Here is a 19,002-nt window from a genome sequence, read left to right as displayed (position 1 = left end):
ACCACTGGGCCTAATCTCCAAGTTCATCTACCTCAATCCCTTCTGTGAAGGGAGCTTTCTGGGGGAGAAGAGGGGAGCAGAGGGGACTAGGCAGGGATGGACAGAAAGCTAGAAATCTACTAGAGGATATGAAATAGGAGATTTGGGTGTCTGAGGCACACAGGCCCAGGCAGTCGTGTTCAGGCTGCCACTTTTCCGGAAAGAAGTCTTTGAGTTCTTAAATCATTAATTGACTCTGTCCCATTTTTTTGGTTTCATGTTTCATTATTTTTTAATTGTGGCAAAATATAGATAACATTTCATTTTAACCATTTTTAAGTGTATGGTTCAGTGGCACTAAGTACCTTCATATTGTTGTGCAAGTCTCTGTCCCATTTTTAGGTGTGCCCTTCACATTTTCTCCTAAGTTATTAAAACAATTTTTCAGCCTTCCCCATATTTGCATGTGGTGTCACACTTCTGGGTGACAAGCTACAATCTTAAAACCTGGCATTAGTTTTTGTTAGAGGCATCTGTTTTAAGTCAATGTATTTTCATTTCTGGGTAAAAGCACATAATTCTACTGCTCTGTTTTCCTTTAAATTTGAGCAACTACTGCTCCCATGTTAACAAAAGACTGTCAAAAATCAAATGCAAGAACTACTCCTGTTCCCTGTAAAACTGGCCCACCCCACCAAAAAAAAAAAAAAGAAAAGACGAAATAAAAAACACCCCTATATTTCTACATTTACTACTTTAACATTAAAATAGCTAAATTTGTATCCTAAAGGCATCTGTGTTACATCACCAAGGAAAACTTCTGAAAAAAATTAATGGGGCTTTTAAAGTTTCAGCCAAACCTTTTTTAAAAATAATAAAAAAGTCATAATTTTGGACAGCTGTAGGTGATTTTTTTGTGGGCTTTAGATTTTTTATTAAATAAAAGACCTCTTGGATCAACAATTAGAATTTGGTTTTTATCGTCTCTTATGATCTCATTTCACATGTAGCATCAATTTGGTATCTTCCTCCCTAAGAGATTATTTGTTATTTAATTTGAATGAGATGAAACCAAGAGGAAAGAAAGGGAAGGGAAGGAGTAACATTCTTCAGAACATTCCTGTTCACTGATGGATGTGTGTGGCCTTTTGAATACCCTCCGATATGGCCAACTATTCAGGATAAAATAATGGGCAGTGATAGAGAGGAATCTTTTTTTTTTTTTTGAGCTGTAATTGACATATAACATTCTATTAGTTTCGGGTGTACAGCATGATTCGCTATTTGTATATATTACCACAATAAGTCTAGTTAACATCTGTCACCCAGGGGGATCTTTAAAAAGAGTAAATGCTCCCTGGTCAATGCTGTCTTGGTTGGTTACAACACTCTAGGTTTGGTTGGTGTTCCCTTCTTCCAAACTCTGATTAGTCCAAGGCACATTAGAATCTCCCGGATTTGTTAAAATACTGACACACAGGGTGGGGATGAAATTCTAATTCAGTTAGTCTAGGGAGAAGGGAGGTAAGAGTGGAAAGATGGAAGGGTGTTGTGTCCTCAATAGCATCCCAAACCACCCCCAGACATCCCCCACCTCGGGGCCTCTTATATTGATAAACTGTCCTTGTTAGGACAGTTGGGGGGACGGGTTCCATTTCAGGCTATACGCCAGGGGTGGAGGGTGGACCACACCTGTCTAATTCTCTTGATCACTGCTGTACTGCCCAATGCAGAACAAGAGGAACGTGGAAGGAGGGATCTGCAGGTAAATCACTTATAACCAAACTGCCCTGACTCTTTGGATGATCCAGAAGCACTGGGATGGGGAGCTCGGAACCTTTAGGCTGACAAGGAATTCTTTACTCTGTAAGAAGCCTGCCCAGCTGATGGGGATTAATAAAGCGAAACAAAAGGCCGGGGGGGTATAGAACCCCAAAGGAAGGAAATTCTTAAAAAATACAAATTTCCTAAAAAAAAAAAAAACAAAAAAAACAAATTTCCTACCCTACACAAACAGCATGAATCTTGTTATCTCAACGGGAGTCCTGACTGAAAACTACAGTTTCAAAGCAGGATTAGGAAATGGATCAAGTCACACCACAGCAAAGTGGGTGTGTCCTCCCAGCTCCCAGGGATAGTGTGTCTTGGTGTGGGTATTATTTTCACTCTTCCTCAAGTCTAGGTTTCTACATGCCCTTGGCTGTGTGATTCAGTACCAAGGATAATCCCAACTTTATCAGGAATAAACCTATGCGGCAGCAGCCTTATAAAAACTTAAGAGTAAAAAGCTATCATAAAAAATTTTCCTTATATGACCAGCTGGTCAACTTTTCCCTTCCACTCTTGCTTAACAGCATCTGTTGGTTTAGAGGTGTGCGGAATTCTCACACTCATGTACCCAAACCGCCACCCTTCCCATCCTGCCACCGACCGAGCCCCACCCCAGGAGATGTGCAGATCAAATATTACTTCCTGCTGTCTATGACCACACCGTCTTGGCAGTTAACATCAAAAGCAAACACATGGGGAGAACAGAAGGCACTGGAGCTGGGGAGGAAGGACAAGCACAGGTAATGTTTCATCGACGTTCTTGCTGGTGCCCAGGTGCAAAAACCTTGGAACATCATGTGTATTTCAATTTTTCATCTAAGGGCTCATCTTCTCCTCTCTCCTAGGATGGCGAGCTGAAGGACGTCCTCCTCTGCCTCCACTCTCTACCCTCCTGTCCTTGGAACATGACAGGTGGAAGCCATACCTCGGGACCCCTGCCTGCCATTGGCAGGAGAGCTACACAGGAACTGGGCTTGGCAAGCTCATCTATCTCTACCTTATACAGGGGATGACCAAGGCTAGCAATCTATTCAATGTTGATGGTTGACCATCAACACGGGCCACATTTATCTGAACTGAACATGTTTCCACCATCTTTTTCCTGTCTCCTGACAGTTCAATTCGAGGGTAGCAATTGTCATACATATTTAACACAGCACCCACAACAGGACAGGAACAAAGGCCAGATGACATCTGTTCACTGACATATCCCAAAACACCAACTAGATGTGCGACCTTGGGTTTGTCACTCGACCTCTCTAGACTGCAATTTATGTGTAAAAGAAGGGAGCTGAGCTGGTATTTTCCTAAGATCCTCCCCAGTTCCACAATTTTATGGTCAAGTTGCAACCATTTTACTCAATTGAGAAAGGGCAATGTATTCTCCACTTCACAGGGGCAATTCCACTTGACCAGTGCTGTGCTCCTGCAGAAGTCACAATACTAAAAAGAAACAAAAACAAAAACCCTCACTTGGGTTATTTCCAGGCTGTAAGTGTGATCTACAAAGGAAGCTGGTTAATTTTGTTCTGAATCTCACAGCCCCCTTGACCATCTTCCAATAAACATACGGACAACCTCTTTGGAACAAAGGTTTCTATAGCAATGCCTACTGCATTTTATTAAAGCCAGAGAGAAAAGCCCTGCCCACATATGGTGGAGCCTCAATTACTAGTGGCCTTTTTCGAAAGCCTTGCACCCTCTATCTAGTTTGAATTTACCAATATGTCACTTCATCAGTTCTTTGCTTCAAACCTTAAACAATTCCATTCTACCTAAAGAACAAAAGCCCAAATACCCACTTTGTTAGCCTGACACACAAGAACCTCCCAAATTTAGCCTCAGCCAACTGGAGCAGCTCTCTCTCTGAGCTCCCCCAGCATAAATACAGAGGTAGTTTCCCTGCCTGGGGAAGAATCTTTTGACAGAAGATGCCTCCTTCCCCAACTTGCCAGACCCACCCTCTCCCCCCAAGCACCACCCCCATCCTCATCTGAGTCCTCTAAAACTCAATCCCACCTTGTTGAAAGTGAACTCTCTCCTGGCTGGTACAGCAAGAGGTATTTTAATTTCTTCTTTGCATTTGTCTCTATTTTTAAAAAAAGAATATTATACTTGTAAATAAGAATAAAAGTTTTTTTAAATATGAACTCCCCTTGCAATGTTTGGAACTAGAAGAGTTCTTCAATATTCTGATATTATTCAGTCCTTTTATTTTAGTGACAAGACAGCTGAGTCCAGACTAAGAAGCTCGACGTCTTGCCTAAGGTCACACAGCAGGTTAGTGGCAAGGAGGGAATGGGAACCTATGTTTCCTGACTCCCAGAACTTACACATGGCAACAGCACCCATCTTCTTTGCTACCTGGTATCCTTTCAAGAGCTTCTAGTGTTGGGTGTATCCTCTTTTCCACGATAAATAGAGTGTGAGTTGCACAGCACAGGTGTTCTAAAAATGCTGACTACTAGAGTGGAAAGAGGGAAGAGCTAGAACACGGAGAAGACAAATGCCCCTAGCTCCCCACCTTTATGAGAAGACCCAACCTTATGCCAAGTCTGTAGGGCGATGTCCTGACTCATGTCCAACTCCCCCATCTACCTCCAATTCAACTGGTCCTCCGCTTTCCCTCACACCTGCCACCCACCTCTGTATATGCGCCCCCTACAGCATGACCACACTTGGGTTCTTAGCTCCAGAATGAGGGTCACAGCAATGATTCCCAACTTTCTAGTACTCAGAGGGAGAAAATTCAGGGGCCTAGTCCCCTTCTCCAGGGATTATAGCTGTTATTTTTTAATAACTGTACATTGAGACAAAGATGACATTCAGTGTGAATTTGGCAGTATTATAACAAGGTTGTATTTATTTTTTTTTAAAGATTTTATTTTTTCCTTCTTCTCCCCAAAGCCCCCCGATACATAGTTGTATATTCTTCATTGTGGGTCCTTCTAGTTGTGGCATGTGGGAAGCTGCCTCAGCGTGGTTTGATGAGCAGTGCCATGTCCGCGCCCAGGATTCCAACCAACAAAACACTGGGCCGCCTGCAGCGGAGCGCGCGAACTTAACCAGTCGGCCACGGGGCCAGCGCCCAAGGTTGTATTTTATTATTCTATAAATGCAGCTACGTACACTGAAAGAGTATATGACATTATGCATTCGGTTCACAAACAACACTTGGAGTGCTTATGGGTTCCCAGGCACTTGTTTGGGAACTGCTGGGCGGCTGCATCAGTCCAAGACTTCAGGGGGCTATCTAAATGCTGGGGAGGGACTTTCAGTCTCTTATCACCTTCCCCTGAAAGAAAAATATGACAGGCTAATGAAGATACAACCAGAGGGTCTACAGTCAGCTCGTTTCAGATTCCCCATTGCATCTACCTCCATGGTGGAGTTATTACTACCACAGGCATTGGTATTTTTAGTACCTCTTTTCTGGGCAAACAAAGGGTCTCTCACTTACTCCAGTCCTCTGGTCTATTCTCAGCTTTGCTAGCAATGCGCCCTCAAGTAGAAAGCCCCATTCAGATTCGTATTCCAGTCTCTTCCCCATCTCTCACCAGGAATTATCTCTAAAGAGTAAGCACTGACAAGTGAAGGATAATTTGCATTTTAACCCTATTCAAATTTGGGTAAATGGTTTAATATGCATGCTAATATTCCATCATTATTCCCATTAAGGAAACTATTATGTTAAAGTGTTTAATCAGGAGAATTAGGGAGAACTCCAGACACCTAAAATTAACCTCTAATAATCTTGACATTCATTTCATCTAAGTGCAATTTGCCAAGCTCTAAGCAACTCCCTGCTTAAGATGCTGCTAAGGCACGTGGGGATTCCTGATAAGACCTAAAAGCAATTCATTTCCTAACTAGATTGCTGTCTACCAGAATAAACTAAAAGGGCTGCAATTTAAATACAATCAAGTCCCCAAGCAGTCACATTCCAGAAGACTTAAACATCATCATCTTGATCCCCAGGAACAACAATGCTATTCGCATCAGAAACAACACAACCACTTCCTCTTTCTCTGACCTTCTCTGTTTAATTACTTCCTGTGATTTCTTCTAGGGCTGAGCCTGCCCGCTTCGCAGGGCGGCAGGCTGATTTGTCCGGAAGGTGCAGAATGCCAGCTGACCGTGAGACATTACACACAAAGCGCTGGGACTTCGTATTTTCTTTTTAAGTGACAGATCCTTTGGGCCTCCTGGCATTCACCAGGAACATTTTTAAGTCATAAGAAAAAATTCTTCCAGCACACTACCATCTGAAATGGAGCTATCCCTCAAAGCTGTAAGTCCTGCCACCGATGGGGAAGTGCAGGCGCCTGATAACATCTCTCAGTGTGTAAGCACCACCTTCTTGGCCAATGAGCTTCTTCAACAGATTCCAAATGCCAAGCCTGTGAAGCCGCCTGTGAAGACACCACCTGGCAGCTGTGCGCTCACTATCATCACAGCCAGAGATGGGCCCTTGCTAGTCAAAGCGTGGTCCATGGATCAGCAGCACCTGGCAGTCTGTTAAAAATACAGAATCTCAAGCCTTATTGAATCAGAATCCTCATTTTACAAGATTTCCAGGTGATACCCTATGTGCATTCAAGTTTGATCCCCTCTCAAAACAGCTAAGCTAAAACACAGATCCAGGAGAATCCACAGGTCCGTTCTGCTCCCACACTCTTTCCCTCAAGGGTCAGGAGGCTGGATCTCTTTCCAAAAGAGATATCTCTAGAGCTGCTCTTTATATCAGGACAGAAAAGGCCACCTCCGCAGGTACTGGTTCCCTACTCCACAGAGCTGAACAGGAATGCAAAGAAGAAATGTCATCTCAACTTTTGAGGTGAGTTCTAATTTCATTTGCTCCACGGTAATACAAACCAAGCTGGCACACAGGACACAATTTTTTTTATTGAGAAATGTGAGGATCTGTAAAGTTATGATACATAATGTTGTTCTACAGACATGGGATTTGAAGTCAAAGGACCTGGGTTAAAAATAACAAGTCCTGCTCTGTGACCTCAGACAAGATATTTAACCTCTCTGCATCTTTTCTTCCCCTGTAGTTTGTGGATGCTTGACTGTTGAACATATTCCATCCACGTGTGAGTGCGCATGTACATGCACATAAAACACACACACACACACAGACAGACCCTAAAAATAACTTGAAGAACTTGTTAGGGTGTTCAAGATGGGCATGTTGTTCCTTTAATACTATGTATGAAGAGTCCCCCCTCCCCAAATCTGGGAATCCCAATGCCTGCAGCTCCAGGAGGAACCCTGCAGAAGGTGGGTAAGGAAAGGGAAAACAACTCTGACAGTCAATCAGTCAATCATGAAGATGATCTGTCCTCCTACCCTTAAGGCATACGAAAGTGCCCAGCACCCTGGAACGTAAGCTCCTGAGGGCAGACTCCTTCTGAGTCACAGCTCTGGGACTTTCCCGAAGATTAGGTGTCTGCTACCTTGGGTGCAGCAAGCAAATGCCACTCAACAGCTAGTTGCTACCTTTCCTCGAGCCTCACCCCCACTGTTATTTATTTTATCCAATAAAATAATGTATACATGGCTTGGCAATTAGGGTCCAAGTATGTTCTAAAGGCAAGTTCTTCAGATTCAAAGTCCACCACACTCCAACCGATCACCTGTAATCTAGTATCCCCTAATTTTCCTTAGGATAAAAGACATGTAAGGATGGACGGTAAGGGCCTCAAAGCTGGTTTACAAACAGCAGACTCCTGACTGAAATCCGTTCACACACACAGTAATGAGAAGGCAGCCACTCGGCTTCCAGGGCCAGAGGTAAGTAACGTTGAGCCAGTGCACACCATCCCGGCAGAGCAGACCTGTTTCGGAATCTTTTTTTTTTTTAAAGATTTTACTTTTCCTTTTTTTTCCCCTATAGCCCCCTGGTACATAGTTGTATATTTTCAGTTGTGGGTCCTTCTAGTTGTGGCATATGGGATGCTGCCTCAGCACGGCTTGATGAGCAGTGCCATGTCCGCGTCCAGGATTCGAACTGGCAAAACCCTGAGTTGCTGAAGCGGAATGTGCAAACTTAACCACTCGGCCACAGGCCGGCCCTGTTTTGGAATTTTGAACCTAAGAAAAATCATAGATTTGACTTACCCTATTAAACAAAGGAGAGAAATTTAATTGCTATATTAAGACTATATTCACACTTATGCAGCCTTAAAAGGTCTGTAAAATTATTAGGATGTTGATGATTAAATTAAACCTCTGGGCTAGCATCCACTTTATTCCTTGGCTGGAAACATAAAATGCAAACACCAACATGGCATGCAAGTAGACAAAACAAGTCAGAAGCCAACTTACTCCTAAGAGAGCCCTCAGCCCCACCCATCCCCACCAAGCCTACTGACCCTTGTTTTAGACACAATTTGAACGCTGTTCGTAATATGATTTCTAAACCACAGATAGGGATGGCAAGAGAGCCAAGGATGCTACTATAGGTAATTACATTGACAATAAGAGCTACGAAAAGACATCAAATCTCAAAAAGTATAGCCAACTAGGATCACTGAGCAAAGGGGCCAATTGTCAGTTGGGCATTACTGAAATTAAAGTACCAAAACTAAGGTGCTATTCTAGAGGGACCTATCAGGACAGCACTGGAAAGCCAAATGAAAAGCAGAACATGACTTCTAGCCTCTAATTCTCCCACAAACCCCCTTGAGCAAGTCACTTCAACTCTCTTAGGCATAAAGGGAGAATCTCATTTCCTGCCTCAAAAGGTTGCTGTGAGGCTAAAATAGTTAATGGATGTGCTCTGCCTTGGAAATTCTGAAAATAAATCATCCCTGGCTACATGATGTGAGCTCCACCAGAGGTGGAGGACTGTCATGGAATTCCCGACTTATCAGGCGCTGCGCTAACATGTTTTCCCTTTGCTACCTCATCTCCACTTTTTAACAGCCTACGAAGTAGGCAGCAGAATGAACTTGGATTACATTAACCCAGGGCTCATGGCTTAGGGCATTTGCCAGGGTCCCTTCATCAGTAGAGGGCAGAGGCAGGGTGTGACCCCAAAGTCCATGTTTCTTCCACCACCATCATGGCAATCTGCCCCTTTTCGTAGTTTTGAAAAAGCAACCTCAAAGTCCTTTTGGTTGTAGGTACAACATGAATAACCATTTACATTTTTATATAAGGTAAAACTGCTTTTCACTTAATGAATACTTATTTTAACCAATCAATAAACATTTGCAGAAAGCCTACTACAGACTCAGCCCTCTGCCAGGCTGTGGGAAGATGGGTTAACAAGCCATTGATCCCACAACTGGAAGGACGGTGGGCCAAGCTTGTCTGTGCATTCTCAGTGAGGGTGGGATGCAAATACAAAATAAACAGTCCTCATGTGAAAAAGCAATCCTGCAGGCCAGAGCCAAAGTGATGCCTTGAGAAAAAGAAATAAGAGAAATAAATAATAAAAATGGCAACACAAAGATTTCATTACCAGATGAACTAGGGAAGAAAATTTTAAAACTGAACCTGATAATTAAGTTTTAATCATTTATGAATGGGCCACACAGTATATATTTAAGAATGAAAACAACCAGATTTGAAAAATCATTATTTCAGTCCACAGAGGAGCCGGAACCACGCATCTCAGAAGCTGCCGGTGTTGTTCTAATCTCTTCAATCACAAGTGCCAAATGCTAGGGGGAAGTCAAAATCCATCTCTCCACCTCTACGCTCTAAGTGCAAGTTAACAGAGAAATTTTATTTTTAAGTAAATCTTCAACTACCGTTTGAGAACAGCATAAATAACATAAGCACAATTTGCTATCACGTGTGCGATATGCCACACATGAACATACTGTTGACAAGATTACCTGAGAAATGAGTATTATAAAACAGTTGTTCCTTAATTTATCTAACTCTTATGCCAGTTAATATCAAGTATTTTACTAAGATCCTGGCCTCACTTCCTCTTCATGACATGGGACACGTGTCAAGCCGTAATAACAAGCCTTCATGCCTCCCCAGGGCAAGCATGCAGAAGACACATTTCACTCCACAGAGCACTGTGTGCACCTGTGCAAAATACTCCTTCTACTCCAGTGACTAAAAGCCCTAGAAAATGCCTTTAAATATCATCAATGTTCTAGCCTTCAATATTGATTAAAAAGAAACATTTATAAGAATAGTCAATGAGTTTATTGATATGACTGGGTCTTTAAGAAAAACAGCCCAATTTACTTAAGAGAAAACAAGCCAAAACAAACCACCACACACACCAAAACTTCCTGCTCTGCCTCTATTATCATCTTCTTCAGTTTCTGAGGAGTCTGCTGTCAGATTGTATATTTGTGTTCAGCCCAGCACTAGAGGAACTATGCCAATACTGGAGTTCATCAGCACAGCTGTCTCCAACTTCAAGCGTTAGAACTCCATCAGAACCCTGCAGCTACTGCAAATTGTGAATATTGTGATTTCTGCAGAGGCAGAAACACAGGCCCTGGCTTATTGAGCTCAAGACCTTCTACTTCCCAGTTCCCACAAGAGCGACTGGAGTCAAAACGGTTTTGAGTTGTCAATCACAGACCACCACCACCGGAGAGTTCTGCACCCAATTTCCACAGAATGCGGCAACAGCTTCATGTCAACAAGGAGTTTCTCAGAAGGCGGCTTATGCACGCCCTAAGTTAACCAAATACAACAACTGTAATTATTGCATCGGTCGGCAGGGAGAGAACAGCATTTTAAAATAATTAAATTCATTTTTTAATTCAACAGACATTTATTAGGCAACCACAATGTGCCCAATGGTATTGGGAAAACAACTAGAAAACTAGGCAGTTGAGAGGTAACCCTGGATCGATCTAAAAAGCTCATATTCTGGGCCAGAACATAGTGCGGTATAAGCCCAACTCTAAATGGTGATAACCACCATACGGCCCTGGTTGGGGGGGGGGATGCTATAAAGAGTCTTCAATTTAGACTTGGAGAGTGGGAGTGGGGAAAGCCTAGGAGGACTCTCACAAAAGGAAAAGCTGGCTGGGGGGAATGAGCAGAACATCACTAGTTTGAAGAAGGGAAGGAAGAAAGAAAAGAATTCCAGACTAAGGAGCACAAGTAAGGAGACTGTCAAGGCAGAATAGATTGGGTATTCGTAGTGATTCACATTTTACGTATTTTCTTGGTTAAAGCAATCAGAAAGCAGGGGGGATCAGCTATAGTTAGACAGAAGGTAGCATTTGCTAATATCCCTTTGGAAACAAACCCAGCAGATGGAGGTTAGTCCAGGCCTGCCACCTAACCAGCTGTACAGTAAGTGCATGTGGGAAGCACTCTGATTTTCTAGTGACAAGCTTGTTCAGGTCTTTCCAAGTTTTTTTGTTTTGTCGTGCTTTGAAGATTATCTGATAAACGGACCAAGATTCCAGTTCTGCAACGTCAACTCCATGTTTTTAACATTGACGAATTCTACTTATGGACAGCAGAAACATATCTCCTTTTGAAGGCCAATGCAAAGAAAATGGATCAATACTTGCATCAGGTCTAATTTCTACAACTGTTATTTCAATGAACGGAGAGCTAACATTCCAGTAATAACCAACTCTGAATTCACACTCCTCCTATTATCTTAATGTGTATCACAGAATTCACAAGTCCAAGTTTATTTAAATTCACTTTAATTCAGTATGTGCCTCATTGCATTTTAAGGGAAGGGAAGTGGAAAAAATTATGGCAATGACAGATTGTCACCAATTGAGAAGAATCAGGGACAGCATGACTGGCAGACATGGTGTGAGCTCTGAAGTCAGAATGACTAAGGCTGGCCACTCTCTCCCTCCTGAGACAGTACCTCACAGTGGCTAAAAACAGTCTTTCCTGAGCCAGACTGCTGGGCTGCTCAAATCCCAGCTCCTTCAGTTACTAAAAGTATGACCTTGGGAAAGTTACTTAACCTCTCTGGGCCTCAGTTTCCCCATCTATAAATGGGGGTAACGATACCATCTACCTCATAGGATTGTTAGGAAGGCCAAATGAATAAATTTTGCTGTCTTAGGCAAATAACTTTAAGCTTCTTTACCGATTAAATGGGTTATTTGAAAATTGACAAGCTAAGCCTGTAACAAACCTATCTCACGGCCCTGGAAAGAGCCAACACCAAACACTGTTTTATGCTTGCTGGACTGTAAGCTTTACATAGGGTATCTCATTTAATTCTCACAGCAACTCCCCGAAATCGGTAATATTTACTCCCATCATATTCACTCAGATAACACCAAGCTGAGATATGTAAGTAACTTGCCTTAGATCAGAAAGTTAGCAAATGGTTATGCCTTGAGTCTTAAGTATGTTACAGACACATTTAAAGCGGGGTCTGTGATTGGCCCCTGGCTAGAATAAGCTGTTATAAAAGACTGAGTGTTAAAAACATCAAGGAGATTATTCTTAATTTTGTAAAGTGTGATGAAGATATTGTGGTTTCACGGAAGAATATTCCCGTATTTTGGGAAGTAAGCTCAAGCATTTAGATATAAGAGTTCTGATGTCTAATTTCTTTGAAATGATTCAGGAAAATATTTAAGACTTTTTTAAAAATGGCAAATGTTTCAACATTAGGAAAAATATGGCTGAGGGCAAAGCTGCAAATCCATTCTCAGCAAGGTGTGTGTTTCAGAGAAGAGTTTATGAGAGGAACAAAATAGAAAGCTGAATGGCAGCCCGATGGCCCAATGGCTCCTGAGTTACCACTCGCTTGAGAAGGGTTTCTTCATTTCACCTGCAAATTTCCAAACCATTCATAGTCATGATCAAATGCTTTAAAGATACAGACAAAATACATACGATTTTGAAAACTTTTTCCATTGCTATGTACAAAAGACCACTTTCAATAGTTTGATGTTCTTTACTTTTTAAATTTTAAAAATAAATTTGTAGAATTGTAAATCTTAATGTGCATTTCTATCTGGAATGGGATCAAAGAAGGGTTTGTATATTTTCTATATGGAGCTAGTTTTTAGGACCATCAGTGGAAAGAGCAGACAATCTTTCCTGAATTACCATACATTTATTAGAGAGGAGTTTTAAATTGACATGGAAAAGAACATTAGAAGACAAAACATTTTACTATTTTTTAAAATTAAGCACAATTTTACCAGTGGCAAGATTCTAATTTATTGCATTCTGATGCTAAATGCTTAAACAGATGTTTAAATATCTGTATTGTTTAATAAAAACCTTAAATATATACGGACTATCAAGAAAACCTATTTTACCTAAGGCACAAATATACCTCCCTTAGGTCTCCAGTTCGATGTCACCAATTCTCTTTATATGTAACACACCTTGCCTGCTTCCAAAAGGTAGTTGAGGGACCTCAAACATAAAACCGTTAGAAGAGATAATGAAGACCAAAATTCATATGGAGGAGGGGTAAACAAATCTAACAAAAACCTAGACTAATATGGCTACCATAATCAAGTAATAATTTTACCTCTGAGCTTCCAGACAGTGGTAGCAAAATAACAACAAAAAAAGCAATCACAGCAAGCTCTGTAACTCAGAGAGAAACCTTCTTCCTGGCACTAAACATTTAAAAGGAATTTTTCAGATGGGTCATTACATAAGAACATTGAACAATATAATGGACAGTGTCCACAAACGGCAGTTTACAACTCATGCGGCCGTCGTCTTACCTGGCATTTCATGTTTCACGTCAAGGTCATTACATTAAAAGTAATGCCGAGAAGGCCATTTTTGCAGTGGGCTAAGGCACCACAGCTTTCTGATTCTCTAAGTGAAACCAGAACCTGTCCTCAAACATCCATTGTCTCAACTGGGCTTCTGACAGTAGTGGGGGCAGCGGGTTTCCGTGCTGAACTGCTCTGAAAGCCTGGCATAGAGAAGATTTATTTCTTGCTGGTGATCCCACCAGAAATCCTTTTGCTTTGGATACCAGATAGAGTAGGATGCAAAGCGGATGTACTGCCATGAAAAGGGAGGGGCCAGGCCAGTACTCCCAAGAGATGGAGCCAAGGAACCCAGTGTAGGGTGGCGGAACCAATCTCCAAGAAGCAGGAAGCCCAGGGAAAGGCGACCGTCCCTCACTGCTACTACTGCTATTTGTGTGTGCAGGGACAAACGAGGAACCATAAAAATACCTGTTTATTAGTCAATTCTGAAGGGGGCAAGGCCCAGCAGCGTATCTCTTTCCCTCCATATTTCAGCCTTACAAGCGCAACTTGTTTTCATTTTACCATTTGAAGATACAGTCTACAAAGCCAAAGCAAAATGTCTAAAATAGAAAAACCAGCAGATGTGATGGCACGGCTGCGACAAGCACACCAGGCAGGATCCTATCCAGCTACGGGTGTCCAGCAGACCATGGGTTACTGCAGTCAAAACTCCCTGGGGACCCACAAGAAGTTCCCTTTCCCCCACACCAACCCTCCCAACCCCCTCCAATCCAGCCTGGCAACAGCAGACGCCAAAGAAGAAACGGGCATTCCAAAAAGAAAAAAAGTAAGTAGATTCTTAGAGTAGAAAACAGCTTTCTGTCACCTGCTGCAAGAGAAGCCCTCCCCGTCGCCCAGCCCTGAGTCACTTCCCCTCTCTGTACTGAGTCTCAATGCTCGCGGGGGCATAAGACCCGGGGCCTCGGAAGCTGGCCACTGGCAGCCCGATGCCCCACAGACACTAGGGGCCCCCCTCCCAGGCGCGTCCCGGCGGCTGCAGACCGGTTCTGTGCGCCCAAGCCGGCGCCGCCGCTACCTTGGCTAATGGCAGCTCTGAATGAAAGGAGCCGAGGCCGGCTCCGGATTTATGAATGTGCAGGGGAGGAGGGGAGGGATATCATGTGACAATAAAGGAGAGCGTCTTATTCACAAAAAAAAGTGCTGGTGGCGGGCACAGCCACTGAGCAGCGGCGGCAGTCGCCGTGCGGTGACCGCTCGGACCAAGGCCGACGACCTCAGGCGCCGGACGCAGCGGCCCTGCTTCCATTGCACCCGCGACTGGAAACGCCTCGGGCGCGGGTGGGAGAAAGCCAAACCCGACTCGGCGATCGCCAGGCAGGAGAGAGCTGCACCTGGGCCCGGGGCTGGAGAAAGGCACCGTCCAACGGCGGGTGGCAGGTCTGCCCGGGAGCCCCTTAGGCGGAGCGCCCCGAGCATTGTTCCCCGCGGGCCGGGCACGCAAGCCTGTGCACGCGCGCACACACACACGTACACACACACACACCGGCCTGCAGCTCGCTGCCCCGCACGCTCCCGTCCGCCCCCGCCGCACACGACTGGGATCCGCCCCCCGAGCTGCCCCGACCCCGCAGGGCGCCTGTCCCGGGCCAGCAGCGCGTGCACACACACTCACACGCGCCGCGGGACCCCTCGGGCGGCTCCAGCTCGCCCGGCGGCGCAAGGACCCGGGCGCACGCAGACCCCCGCGCAGCAAAAGCCCAGTTCTCCTCTCGCTCTGCCGTGTTTTTTATGAATGAAAATGTGGTATGCAAATGAGAGCGATTCAAGAAAACGAAATGGCGGAGCCTGGGCCCCAGTGGGCTCCCGAAGGGACTGCGGGCTAGCGGCGGGGCGAGAGAGTCACAAAGTCAGCATGTAAAAACCCACCGACCCCAGGAAACCGGAGCGGGGGTGTCAGGTCTTCCCCTCCAGCCGCTGAGGACTTCAGGGGGAAGGGGTGTTTGTGAGTCCCTGGAGAGGGAGCGGGGACCGCCCCGAGGTCACCCGCGCGCCCTTGGCCCCCGCAGCGGCCACCAGCCCGCCGACCCAAGGCGCGCCCCTGCCGGCCGCAGCAGTTTTTGCCCCCTCCTCACTTCAACAAGAGGGGAAATCGTGCGTCCCAAACCCCACAGGCCAGCGACTCGCTGCACCCCACGCCAAGTTCACCCAACGAGCGTCCCCGCCCGCGTCCTCAGCCCCGGCCCCCACGCTGTCCCCGCGGGGCACCCTCGTCCCACTCCGCGGCCAAACTTACTCGTCCGGGTGTGTTTCTTCGGTCATTTTCCTGTTCACCTAGACGCCTGTCCCGCGGCGGGCAGCTTTGCTCCCTTCATCTTCCTGTCCGCTCACCCGCCTTCTTCACATCTCCGGAGATCGCCTGATTTGGTTGGGGGGGGAGCGGCTAAAGATGAAGGGGGCGCCGCAGAAGGCAGAAGGGGAAGCAGGGCGACCGGAGCGCCGGGCGAGGTTTGGAGGAAGGGGTGCAAAGGCAAGCTGCGGGGGCAGTGAGCGCCGTAGCGCCTAGGGGCGAGGCGGGCGGGGACTCCTGGGGCTCGGGAGCGGCGGAGGGGGAGAGATTTGGGCAGGGGACGGCGGTGGGGAGAGGAGGAGAAAAACAAGCGCGCCGTGGAGCGGCGGGGACTGCTGAGAGGAGGAGGACGAGATGGCCGGCCGCGGGTGGGGGCTCGGTCCGGGGTCGCCCCAGGGGGGGCCGGGCCAATCACGGTTCCGGGGAGCGGTCGGCGGCCGGGGGAGGTGCGCCTGGGAGGCGGTGCAGGGCGCCCCGTCCGAGCCCCATCTCTCGACTCCACCGATTTACTCCATATTGGATTCTCACCGCCGCCAACAGGAGGAGGAAGTAGGGCGGAAGCGATGACGTCTTCCCAGCGGCCAGAGGTGGTGGAGTGCAAAAAGCTTCCTACTTGCGACCGAAAAAAAAAAAGGGAGAGAGAGAAAAAAAAAAACTTTGTCCCGCCTACTGAGCATGCCCGTCTTCCTTTCCCCCCTCCCTCCGGGCTTCCACTCCGGGAGGAGCCGTGGAGTGGAGTTGTTTGCTCGGCGTCTGCCTGCCTCCGGATCCCCCTCTGTCAGCGCTCCGGGTTTTAAGAAGCCCGAGAGAAGGGAGGAGGCAGGCAGGAGCTGGGGGTACTCGCACACATCTGGCTCCTGTTTGGTTCCCTCCCTCCTTCCAAACCCCTGGATTAAAAATCCTCGGCGGGGGAAGGAGGGGGCGGAGACGGGCAGCTCTGGGGACAGACTACCACCTACCGTGGGGCGGGAGCGGGGAGCGGGGGCGAGGGGGGGCACAGGTGCCTTTGCCAAGGCTCTGAATGGCAGAGGCTTTTCAGTTTCACGTGAAGCTTGTGATCTTTTTTTGTCTTGGTAGGAGAACGGGCATTTTTAAGAAATCATTATTTGTACATAAAGAAATAAAAGGTAAATCCAACAGCCCAGAGACGCTTGCATTTCAGTAGAAATGGACTTTCTCGGGTTAAAAGGTAAGCCCAAATATATATTTTAAATTATTCAGTAAATCTCTCTCATGTTGGTGGAGGATGGCCCTTGTCCCAGGCCCTTGCAGGCCACAGTTATTGGGCCAGAGGTTGCCAACCCATGGGCTTTGGCGCAGTGAGACAGGGAGATGGAGAGCTCGCGTAATCCCCCTCTCCGTCCCCTTTGTGTTGAAATTATTTGTCCTGCCTTGGCGTAGGATCATGGGCACTGGGCAGGGCTGGCTTCCTGGGCGTGCAACCTGCGCAGCTGCATAGAGATCTTCGACTGATTTGATGCTCTGCTATTGCAGTCTCGGAATTCTTTATAATGTTTGAACAAGGGGCTCCAAATTTTTACTGTGCTGTGGATCCCACAAATCACCTAGCAGTTGGGTATTTCCTTCTGGGGTTTTGCTAGGGGCAAGAGATCGAGTCCCTGCCCCTTCCTGCTCTCCAAGCACAGTAGATTTTCCATCCTCCTGAATGTGTCAAGCAACTACGTAGAGATTAACTAAATAGCAACCATTGAACAAATTAAGAGAAGAGAAAATATATGCCTCAAGTGAAGTATACCTAAAACGTATATGTGTGCATTTGGAGAGCCACAAGTGCTCCAAAGATAGTAAGCGTTTCGCCAAGGTGAAACAACCAGGGTCTTTTTGGACATGGACTAGGGTTCACCCACCTTTGATGCTGAGTGCTGGTGTACGGTGGTGAAAAGGGCACTAGACAGGGGAAGAACACCTGTGTCTGGTTTTCTCCTAGCAGCCCTGAGACCCTGAGTGAGGCTTTTAGCAATTCTTCAGTTTCTTTATAAATAGGGATAACAAGGCCAAGCTTGTTTTTCTCAGTTTTTGAGGCCATTGAAAGCCTATGAGAAATCACCGAACAAAGCAGGATCTTATTATTCTCTAAATCCCCATAAGGCTAAGGCATCTACGCAATTCTCACCTTGCCTATTGTTGCTTTTTTCCTGTAGGTGCTGAAAGAGATCCCACTCAATCACTCCTGAATTTCCAGAAACATAGGCATTTGTCCATGTCAAAATTATCCACTCAACGGGCATCTCTTTGGCTCCACCCTCCAGTTTCAGAGTGCCCAAATGGCAAAAGGCAGGTGAGGTGATTATTAATTTCTGCAGGTAGGCAAGCTGAATCAGTGTCATCAGCATTCATTCAGCCAGCTCTCTGCTAATAGCAGTGAGTGACTGGCCCAGCCCATGGACCAGGCAGCCAGAGGAGCAAAGGAAAACATTCTAAGGTCCAGGATTCACCAGGTCCCCACCTGGATGTCTTAGTGCCAGACTCCAGCAGATCCTTTGGTTCTCTGAGGCTCAGGTTCAGCGTCTGTAGTGTCAGGATAATTCCCACAACATAGGGTTGCTGGGAAGATTAATTGGGTATACAGGGAAGGTACTGTGTTAAGCACACTGCAAACAGAAGCAACCCTTTCTTCTCTGTAGCCGGTTGGATTGCCAAATGCTCCTCCTCCACTCCTGGTCCTTCATGTTCCTCTAAAGAAGACCTCCCAGTTCTCTTCTGCCTTGTTCGTGACCCAAAAGAGGCCTTTTAATGGAAGTGTTCCTAGCAGATCACCTCTTGGTCTTCTCCATCAATTACTAACTGTGACTCCTGCCGCTCCATAGGATAAATGGCGATATTGGGTGAATAGCTCAGATACGTTTATTGATCTGAATATCAGGGTGTTATCAAAGTCTACTGGATTGTATCACAGATTTAGGGCTCTAATTTAATGACATTTCTGAAAGAGCGAAATACCCACATCCCTGTCTCTCCCCGACAACTGGCAAAAACGGGGAACGCAGCTCTGAACACGATCAAATCAAGGGTGTCGACTCAGAGTGAGATCGTACAGCTTCAAAAGTAATGTCGATCTGCTCGCAACTTCACGCAAACCCAGCAGAGCCCCCAGCAGGACCCCCACGTACCCGCCTCTCAATCCGGAGTTCGGGACGGGGGAGCACCCCTACCCGG

The 19,002-nt window shown here is 46.0% G+C and overlaps 1 protein-coding gene across 1 annotated transcript in view; it reads right to left on the bottom strand.

Moving 5' to 3' along the window:
• Positions 1-16,704, bottom strand: part of SPRED2 (sprouty related EVH1 domain containing 2) — a 114,083-nt gene extending 97,379 nt beyond the window's left edge. The window contains exon 1 of the mRNA XM_046661105.1: positions 15,772-16,704. Coding sequence (XP_046517061.1) covers positions 15,772-15,797 — 26 coding nt within the window. The 5' untranslated portion in view covers positions 15,798-16,704. The remainder of the gene's footprint in view (positions 1-15,771) is intronic.
• Positions 16,705-19,002: the final 2,298 nt, after the last annotated feature.

The sequence above is a fragment of the Equus quagga genome, chromosome 5 (genome assembly GCF_021613505.1).
Source record: "Equus quagga isolate Etosha38 chromosome 5, UCLA_HA_Equagga_1.0, whole genome shotgun sequence".
In the NCBI taxonomy this organism is placed as follows: Eukaryota; Metazoa; Chordata; class Mammalia; order Perissodactyla; family Equidae; genus Equus; species Equus quagga.
The sequence above is the reverse complement of the archived record's forward strand: the minus strand, read 5'-3'. Positions and strand labels throughout refer to the sequence as shown.